General features: G+C 62.6%; 1 protein-coding gene across 1 annotated transcript; it reads left to right on the forward strand.

Annotated features, from left to right (window-relative positions):
• The first annotated feature begins 5,279 nt into the window (after positions 1-5,279).
• On the forward strand, positions 5,280-9,682 carry LOC139437483 (uncharacterized). Its single transcript, XM_071211496.1, is given in 6 exon segments — positions 5,280-5,343; positions 5,639-6,178; positions 7,281-7,576; positions 7,578-8,187; positions 8,243-8,425; positions 8,475-9,682. Coding segments are annotated over 6 exon segments (2,901 nt in total).
• The last annotated feature ends 869 nt before the right edge of the window (positions 9,683-10,551 follow it).

A 10,551-nucleotide genomic window follows, 5' to 3' on the forward strand; every position in this document is an offset into this window, starting at 1 on the left:
CTCCTCACCCAGCCGGGGTCCCAGGAGGCGTCCAGCACAGTGCCTGGCCCCCACCGACACTGAGGCCCCGGGAGTCCGCAGGCCACGCCTGGGGACGGGGCGGGGCACCCCGAGGCCAGCTCCTCCCACCCCGTCGGTCCTGTAGGACTTCAGAGGGGAGGGGTTCAGGGGACCCCACGAGTGTGGGAAGGACTCGTGGTCCCTGCTCCCCCACCCCTCACGCCGCCCGGCCCCACGGTGCCCCCTGGCCCTTAACAAATGCCCTGGGGCGGGTCATTTGCACGCAGGCCTGGCAGCTGCGGGCGTGCGGGGGGGCCTGGCGGGGCGGGGACAGCCGCCAGCCTGTCTGTGGCGTGGCGGGGACTGCCAAGGCCGGCGGAAGGCGCCAACTCCGGGGAAAGGAGCACAAAGGCGGCCTGTGGCGCCCGCGCCTGACTTTCGGGCGGGACGTGCAGGCCGGGCCCGAGCCCTCCGCCTGGGCCGGGAGGCGGGGGCCGCGCCTGCTGGCGGAGCCGTCGGGTGGGCCCCAGCGCTCGCCCCACCAAGCTGGGCTGCCCACCATGGGAGCACCCCCCGGGCTGTGGGGCGGGGTGGGGCGGGGGTCTCGGGCACCCCCTCCCCCTGTGCCCACTCAGCCTGGCCTCTTCTCCCGCCCAAACCTGCGGGGGGGCCCTGAGGCCACACGTGCCGCACACCCACCCCCAGGCCTGGCTGCGTAAGGTGTACCTGCGCGGGGCGGGGGGGGGGGGGACGCCCCCACCCTGCGTGCAGCCCCCGGCCCAGGCCTGTGATTCGGGAGAGCTGAGGGACCCTGGGGGAGGCAGGACCCCCGCGCGGGCGACCACGGCCAGTCCCGGGGTGGGGTCCTGGCCAAGGCGGCTGCGCTTCACGCAGTGGACCCTGCTCACACCTGCAAGGCGGGGACGGGGCGGCGCAGGTGACTCAGGCAGCTCCGACCGGCAGCCCCTCGGGCGGGGGCACGGGCACCAGCCCCCAGCCCCAGCTTTGGCACCAGCCCCTGCACACCCCGGCCCCCTCCCCGTGGGGGTGGACCCTGGGGCAGGGGGCTTCAGACCTCTCAGTCCAGAGACTGCGCCACCTCGGGCCCCCTCTTTGGGGCCTGGGTCTAGAAGCGGGGGTGGGCTGTGCCCCCCGGCTGTGGGGGTGGGGGAGGGGTGCCCCTGGCCACAGCTGTCTGTCCAGACGGAAAGAGGGTCGCGGCTCTGGCCACCAGCAGGACGCTCCAGAGCCCCTGGACTTGGGGGGGCTGGTCTCGGGGGACGGCTGGAACTGGGGAGACCCTGGGGGGAGAGGGCCAGTGGGGGGAGTTGGGGGGGGTTGGAGGACCTAGGGGACGGGTCCAGGGGGGAGGCAGGCCCCACCAGGAAGGGGGTCAGAGAGGGGTGGGGCCGGCGCTGGGCAGGGGCTCTGGGTGTCGGCTGGGGGTTCCTGAGGGGGCGGGGCATGGTGGGGGCTGGGGACTTTGTGACCGGAGGGGTCCCGAGGAGGAGCAGGCGGTGACAGGCAGGTCCCCAACCCGCACCGGCAGCCCAGGCCTCCCGCGCGGGGCCGCAGCGCCCCCTGGCGCCCGCCGAGCCCCAGCCCTGCAGCCCCCGCCCCCGGTTCTGAGCCCGCCCCGCGTCACCGGCGCCCGGGGGTGGCGTCACGCCAGCCTGTGTGCCCGCCCACGCGCCGGGGACCCCAGCGTGAGGCTCCCGGGGCTGGAACCAGCTTTGGGGTCTCAGGCGGGGGACTCTGGACGCACCCGAGGCGGCGGGAGGCGCCTGAAGCGCGGCACCAGGTGGGCGCCGGGCCCGGGAGCCCCGCGCGTGCACGCGCCCACGAGCACGGGGCCCCGGGCATGCGCACGCGCACGCGCGCAGCTCGCGCTCCGCCCCCGGCCTGCCCCAGACTCGCCCTCGGGGTTTTCACGTTTCTAGAACCAACGCCAGCCCCTCCCCCCCACCTCCCCACCCCTGTCCCCCCGTTCTGAGGCCCGCGGGTCGCCGTCCTCACCCCTCGGGCAGCGGGGGCGTCTGTGCGGCGGCGGGGCTCCGCGCCCCGGGGCAGACGCGCAGGCCTGGCCCGGCTCCCCGCTGCGGGGCCCACGGGTCCGCCAGTCGTGCGCAGGTGTGCACAGGTGTGCGCAGGCGTGTGTGGACGTGTGTGCATGTGCACGTGTGCTTGTGTTATGCACCCACACACGAGTCTGTGTGTTGAGGAGGGAAAGTTCTGGAACAGCACTGTCCACAAGAAACACAAGGCGAGCTGCAGGTGTCATTTCAAGTTTTCCAGCAGCTGCGTTTAAAAAGCAAAAGGAAGCGGGGGAGAGGGGGGGGGAATCATCTCGACACTGCTTCACTTGGCCCAGTATACCCAAAACACTGTCCTTCCAGCGGGCAGTCGACGTGAAGCGGGATTCGCGAGCCGCGGGGTCTCCCTCGCGCCCAGTGCCCACCAGCGGGCGCCTCAGCTCGGGCCCGGCGAGGCCTCCGGAGCCACGACGCAGCGGCTCAGGCAGGGCTGTGCCGTGGTCACCCCCGGCGCCCGCACGTCCCCCGTGCCCGGCTGCCCCTCGCCGGTGACCGTCAGAGCCTCGCGGGGCCACAGAGGTCCTGCCGCCGCCAGCTCGGGCTGGCCCCCGCCTGCTGGGACCCCCCCACGTCCCCACTGAACCCGCAGCCCCAAGAGTGCTCCACGGGATGGGGGCACCGGCGCCCTGACACGGGATGGAGAAGCCAGTAAAACCGGCCCTCAGTGCCCCCTGCTGCCGCGGCAGCTTGCTCAGGGGGAGGCGCCCGTCCCCGGGGGGGCGTTTTAAGTTTCCGTGCATGCAGTCCTGAGGCCGGCGCTGTGGGAGAAGCAGCGGCGCTCAGGGTGGAATGGAGACGCGCTTCGCCTCCGGGAGAGCCGGTCCTTCCAGGACCAGGTCCTTCCGGCGAGGCCAGCGCCGGGTCTGGGGTCCCGCCGCTCAGTGAACAGAAGCCCCGTTTCCTGCAAACCGGAGCCGCAGCTGGCTTCGTGGGGAGCTCTCCCGCACTATCAGCTCACGATGCCGCGTGATGCGCGGGCAGGGCTTGTCTGAAATTTGTCCGAGGTCTCTGCTGAATAAATTGAATTTCAAGAACACGACCCCAGTTCCAGCACGCCAACAGGCGTGGCTGCGAGGGCGCCGACGCCAGGGCCTGCCGTGGCAGTCGCGCCCACTGTCTCCCAGGACCCCGGCCCCCGCTTGAGCAGAGCGCTGTTGCCTCTCGCACGTCCACGTGGTAAGAAATCACATCTGCTCTTAAACTCCGCTCCGTGAACAGAGCTGGGTGCAGCGGCCCCATGGGCCTGGCTCTCCTGAGCCACCCGGCCGGCAGGTCCGCGCCCACGAGAAGAGGGAGCCACAGGGGAGGGAAGACACACGCGAGCTGATCGACTTCTTTGGTGCAGCAAAACATTTTACCAGCCGGAAACCATAAAATTCCAACAAGCTTTCCTGGGAAAAAGAAACACTCACGCAAAAAACCTGAGTTCCACACGTGAGCCAGTCCCAAACTCCAAGTGGGAGCGGGAGTGACACCGCATGAATTAAGAGCAGCGTCTGCACAGAATCAAGGTGCTTCCTTGTTTTTAATGAAGAAAGCTTCTCAGCTGCTTCCTTGCAGGGAGGGAAGGGTACAGGGTTCAGAAAGCAGAGGGGCGAGGGGCGGGGCTGCTCACTGCGGTATCTGATTTTCTCTGGCTTCTTTCCAGCCATAAAAATCGAATCCATCACGTGCTCCAGGTGAAGGCTCTTAATGAAAATTTAGAGAGTGTGACTGAAATCTAGAATTCTCCGGGGAAGGTGTCTCCACACGGCTCGCTCCGGGCCGACAGCGCCCCTCACCGCCGCAGGAAGTGGCCCTAAAAGAGGCCGAGGGTGGCCCGCGGTCGTCCCCTGCCCCCTCCCGCCGGCCTCGCCGCACCCCCTGCCCACCCCAGCAGAGCAGCGGAGGCCCGTCCCTGCTAAAGGCCAGCGCCCGCTCTCCTCTGGACTCCCTGGCCCGGGCTGGGTCAGGAGGCCAGCAGCCAGCTGCGCAGGTGCACAGCACACGCCCCGAGCAGGGGCTCCCCGGGGCCGTGCCCCCCGCGGGCTATCGGCGGAGCCTGCTGGGGTTGGCACGCTGGCGGGGGGCGGCATGGCGCAGCCAGGAGCACTGTGGGCCAAAATGCAGGCCACCACGGACTCCGCTTGCCGTCCCTCCTGGAGGGGCTTTTAATGGCCAGAATCTGCCCTCGGGCCAACTGAGAAAGGCGTCCCACGTCCGTCTCAGGGCGAGGCCGTCGCTCCTTTAGAGTAAAGGACTGGCGGGCGGCAGAGCCGCGGCTCCTTGCAGAGCTATGCAGCTGCGTCGACAGGCGCCTGCAGGCTTGTGTACTGCTGTCATTCTGTCGATGGTAAGCAGGCAATTCAGCTAGTTTGCACAAAATTAAGACCCACGTAATTCCCAAAACCGAGCCACTTTAAGACACTTGGCACTTTAAGTGTCTGGCATTCTAAAGCGCCTCACTCCATTTAGAAGGATTGTCTAAAATTCGGAGACTAGATTTTTCTGAATCCACATGAAAATACGGGCACGACTCCTCACTCACAACCTAAAAACGAGGCGTCCGAGGGTAAACGCGCCGACCATCTGGACACGCCCTCTCGCACACGGTGCCCGGGCTGGAGGTTTAGGACGTGGCTTTCGGGCGGAAACACAACTGGCTCTTCCTGCGGTTCTGCTGCCCGGTTCTTCCTGATGCCAGAATGTTCCCAAAGCTGGCTGAGCCCGCGGAGCCCACCCTGAGCCCCCACCCCGCCCCGAGGGCTTCTCCTCCTCTGAAGGGCAGCTGGCATGAGGGCTCCCGGCGTGGGGCTGCGACGAGGCCACACTCCTCACCACAGGATGCCTCCGCAGTCCCCCGGAGCTGAGGGAGGGGGAAGGTCTGGCCTGGGGGACCCCGGCCCCGGCTGAGCCGAGCAAACGAAGGCCGCAGGTACCAGAACCACAGCAGAACTGGCCCCACCGAGGGCCTCCTGGGTCCCACGCCTTGCTGGCACCTGCCGTCCCCTCCTCCGCCTCCTTGGCTTCGTCCTTCCCTGAGACCGCGGTGCTCAGTGCATCCCACATGTTGTGAAAATACCAAAAGGCAAGAGTTCTGCCCCAACTGTCAGCCTCTTCCCCTGGGACTAAGTGGAAGAGATTCCCACCCCCACCCCAAAACGAGCGCAGGGTCCTTAGCTCCCTGCAAAGGACACACACCTGGACATGCAGGTGACCCGGAAAGCGCTTCAAGCGCCCTGGAGCAAGGAAGGGCTGCGCAAGTCCTCTGGTAGCTCAAGAGGAGCCTCAGGTCACGTCAGGGTTTGCGCCGGCACACGTCGTTTGGTTTTGAACCTGGCGCACCAGTATATCCCTTTATACAAGTTTATTTTTGAATTACAGAAAAACGACTCTGAGGAGGGAAAGTGGATATTATGTCACAGTCCCACACGTATTCCACACCCAGTCAGGTGGCTGGAAGGGACAGGGCCAGAACCAGCTCTGCAGATGGAGGTCTGACCGCCGCAGGCTGCGCCCTGAGAGCCAGCAACAGTTCCAGGACAGGGCGCGGCCAAGAAGGTGAGGCCTGCCACCACCACCACCACCATCTCCATCATCACCACCATCTCCATCATCACCACCATCACCACCACCACCACCACCACCACCATCACCACCATCACCACCATCACCACCACCATCACCACCATCACCACCACCATCTCCACCACTACCGCCATCACCACCACCACCACCATCTCCATCATCACCACCACTACCGCCATCACCACCACCATCACCACCACCACCACCACCATCTCCACCACTACCGCCATCACCACCACCACCACCATCTCCATCATCACCACCACTACCGCCATCACCACCACCATCACCACCACCACCACCACCATCTCCACCACTACCGCCATCACCACCACCACCACCATCTCCATCATCACCACCACTACCGCCATCACCACCACCATCACCACCACCACCACCACCATCTCCACCACTACCGCCATCACCACCACCACCACCATCTCCATCATCACCACCACTACCGCCATCACCACCACCACCACCACCACCACCACCATCACCACCACCACCACCACCACCCATCTCCATCATCACCACCACCACCATCTGCATCATCACCATCATCACCACCACCACCACCACTACCGCCATCACCACCATCTGCATCATCACCACCACCACCACCACCACCATCATCACCCTCACCACCATCTGCATCATCACCACCACCACCATCACCACCACCACCACCATCACCACCACCACCACCACCACCATCATCACCACCATCTCCATCATCACCACCACCACCATCTCCATCATCACCATCATCACCCTCACCACCATCTCCATCATCACCACCACCACCACCACCACCATCTGCATCATCACCACCACCACCATCATCACCACCACCATCACCACCATCTCCATCATCACCACCACCACCACCACCACCATCTCCATCATCACACCACCATCATCACCATCATCACCCTCACCACCATCTCCATCATCATACCACCACCATCACCACCACCACCACCATCACCACCACCATCACCACCACCATCACCACCACCATCACCAACACCAACACCACCATCATCACCCTCACCATCATCACCACCACCATCACCACCACCATCACCACCATCTCCATCATCACCATCATCACCACCATCACCCTCACCATCATCACCATATCGCCATCATCACCATCATCACCCTTACCACCATCTCCATCATCATACCACCACCATCACCACCATCACCAACACCAACACCACCATCATCACCACCACCACTACCACCATCACCACCACCCTCACCATCACCACCACCACCACCATCATCACCACCACCACCATCACCCTCACCATCATCACCCTCACCACCCTCACCATCATCACCCTCACCACCATCTCCATCATCACCACCACCACCACCACCACCATCACCACCATCTCCATCATCACCACCACCACCATCACCACCACCACTACCGCCATCACCACCATCTCCATCATCACCACCACCATCATCACCACCACCACCACCACCATCACCATCATCACCCTCACCATCATCACCCTCACCATCATCACCACCACCACCATCATCACCACCACCACCACCACCATCACCATCATCACCCTCACCATCAATCACCCTCACCATCATCACCACCACCACCATCATCACCACCACCACCATCACCCTCACCATCATCACCCTCACCACCCTCACCATCATCACCCTCACCACCATCTCCATCATCACCACCACCACCATCACCACCATCTCCATCATCACCACCACCACCATCACCACCATCTCCATCATCACCACCACCACCACCACCACCATCACCACCACCACCCTCACCACCATCTCCATCATCACCACCACCACCACCACCACCATCACCACCATCTCCATCATCACCACCACCACCATCACCACCATCTCCATCATCACCACCACCACCATCGTCCACCACCACCACCACCACCACCATCATCACCACCACCACCACCACCATCTCCATCATCACCACCACCACCATCACCACCATCTCCATCATCACCACCACCACCATCGTCACCACCACCACCACCACCACCACCACCACCACCATCATCACCACCACCACCATCACCACCATCTCCATCATCACCACCACCACCGTCACCACCACCATCATCACCACCACCACCATCGTCACCACCACCACCACCACCACCACCACCACCACCACCATCTCCATCATCACCACCATCTCCATCGTCACCACCACTACCACCACCACCACCACCATCTGCATCATCACCACCACCACCACCACCACCATCACCACCACCACCCTCACCACCATCTCCATCATCACCACCACCACCACCACCACCATCACCACCATCTCCATCATCACCACCACCACCACCACCACCATCACCACCACCACCCTCACCACCATCTCCATCATCACCACCACCACCACCACCACCATCACCACCATCTCCATCATCACCACCACCACCATCACCACCATCTCCATCATCACCACCACCACCACCACCATCTCCATCATCACACCACCATCATCACCATCATCACCCTCACCACCATCTCCATCATCATACCACCACCATCACCACCACCACCACCATCACCACCACCATCACCACCACCATCACCACCACCATCACCAACACCAACACCACCATCATCACCCTCACCATCATCACCACCACCATCACCACCACCATCACCACCATCTCCATCATCACCATCATCACCACCATCACCCTCACCATCATCACCATATCGCCATCATCACCATCATCACCCTTACCACCATCTCCATCATCATACCACCACCATCACCACCATCACCAACACCAACACCACCATCATCACCACCACCACTACCACCATCACCACCACCCTCACCATCACCACCACCACCACCATCATCACCACCACCACCATCACCCTCACCACCCTCACCATCATCACCCTCACCACCATCTCCATCATCACCACCACCATCACCACCATCACCATCATCTCCATCATCACCACCACCACCATCACCACCACCACTACCGCCATCACCACCATCTCCATCATCACCACCACCACCACCACCACCATCACCACCATCATCACCACCACCACCATCACCACCACCACCACCACCATCACCACCATCTCCATCATCACCACCACCACCATCACCACCATCACCACCATCACCACCACCATCACCACCACCACCATCTCCATCATCACCATCATCACCCTCACCACCATCTCCATCATCACCACCACCACCACCACCACCATCACCACCATCTCCATCATCACCACCACCACCATCACCACCATCTCCATCATCACCACCACCACCACCACCACCATCACCACCACCACCCTCACCACCATCTCCATCATCACCACCACCACCACCACCACCATCACCACCATCTCCATCATCACCACCACCACCATCACCACCATCTCCATCATCACCACCACCACCATCATCACCACCACCACCACCATCTCCATCATCACCACCACCACCATCACCACCATCTCCATCATCACCACCACCACCATCGTCACCACCACCACCACCACCACCACCACCATCACCACCACCACCATCACCACCATCTCCATCATCACCACCACCACCATCACCACCATCTCCATCATCACCACCACCACCATCGTCACCACCACCACCACCACCACCATCATCACCACCACCACCACCACCATCTCCATCATCACCACCACCACCATCACCACCATCTCCATCATCACCACCACCACCATCGTCACCACCACCACCACCACCACCACCACCACCACCATCATCACCACCACCACCATCACCACCATCTCCATCATCACCACCACCACCGTCACCACCACCATCATCACCACCACCACCATCGTCACCACCACCACCACCACCACCACCACCACCACCATCTCCATCATCACCACCATCTCCATCGTCACCACCACTACCACCACCACCACCACCATCTGCATCATCACCACCATGATCTACCACCGCCATCACCATCATCACCATCACCATCACCATCACCCTCACCATCATCACCATATCGCCATCATCACCATCATCACCCTCACCACCATCTCCATCATCATACCACCACCATCACCACCATCACCAACACCAACACCACCATCATCACCCTCACCATCATCACCACCACCAATACCACCATCACCACCACCCTCACCATCATCACCACCGCCATCATCTCCATCATCTTTACCATCATCACCATCATCTTCTCCATTATCATAACCATCTTCACTTCCATCATCACCATCATCACCCCCATCATCACCATCCTACCATCATCTTCGTCACCATCATCAACCTTACGGTGGGCTGACCCTGTACACACATTAAGCCACCTACCCCTCACTCCCTGTGGGGAGGGGACTGTTAGCCCCAGCTCACAGAAGAGGGGAAAGCCACAGCCCGGAGAAAACACTGCAATGTGACCCTGGGAAGTCTGGCCCCAAACAGACCTTTTGGGCGCCCTACTCCTGAGACACAGGAGGTTCAGGGGACACAGTCAGGAAGCAGCCAGCCTGCTTTCCCTTCTCAATGCCCGCCACCTCCGGGCAGTGATGCAGACACAAAAGCCACCCCCCACCCGGGAGGAAGTGGAGGCAGGGGGCCTTGGGACAGGAGGCCCAGCTACGCACCCGCACCGGAGCCGTCCAGGCGAGCCCGGCCAACACTGGGTTTGCTTCTCTGAAGACGAGCGGCCAAGTACAGCGCCTGGAACTGCCGGCGCTGGGTCTGCTCCTGCTTTAGGTGCTGGGGAGGCGAGGGTCAGAAGAGGGCTCGCAAGAGCCCCCACCGAGGGCAGAGAGAAGCGCGGCGTCGCAC

This window comes from Dasypus novemcinctus, chromosome 23 (assembly GCF_030445035.2).
Source record: "Dasypus novemcinctus isolate mDasNov1 chromosome 23, mDasNov1.1.hap2, whole genome shotgun sequence".
Lineage (NCBI taxonomy): Eukaryota > Metazoa > Chordata > Mammalia > Cingulata > Dasypodidae > Dasypus > Dasypus novemcinctus.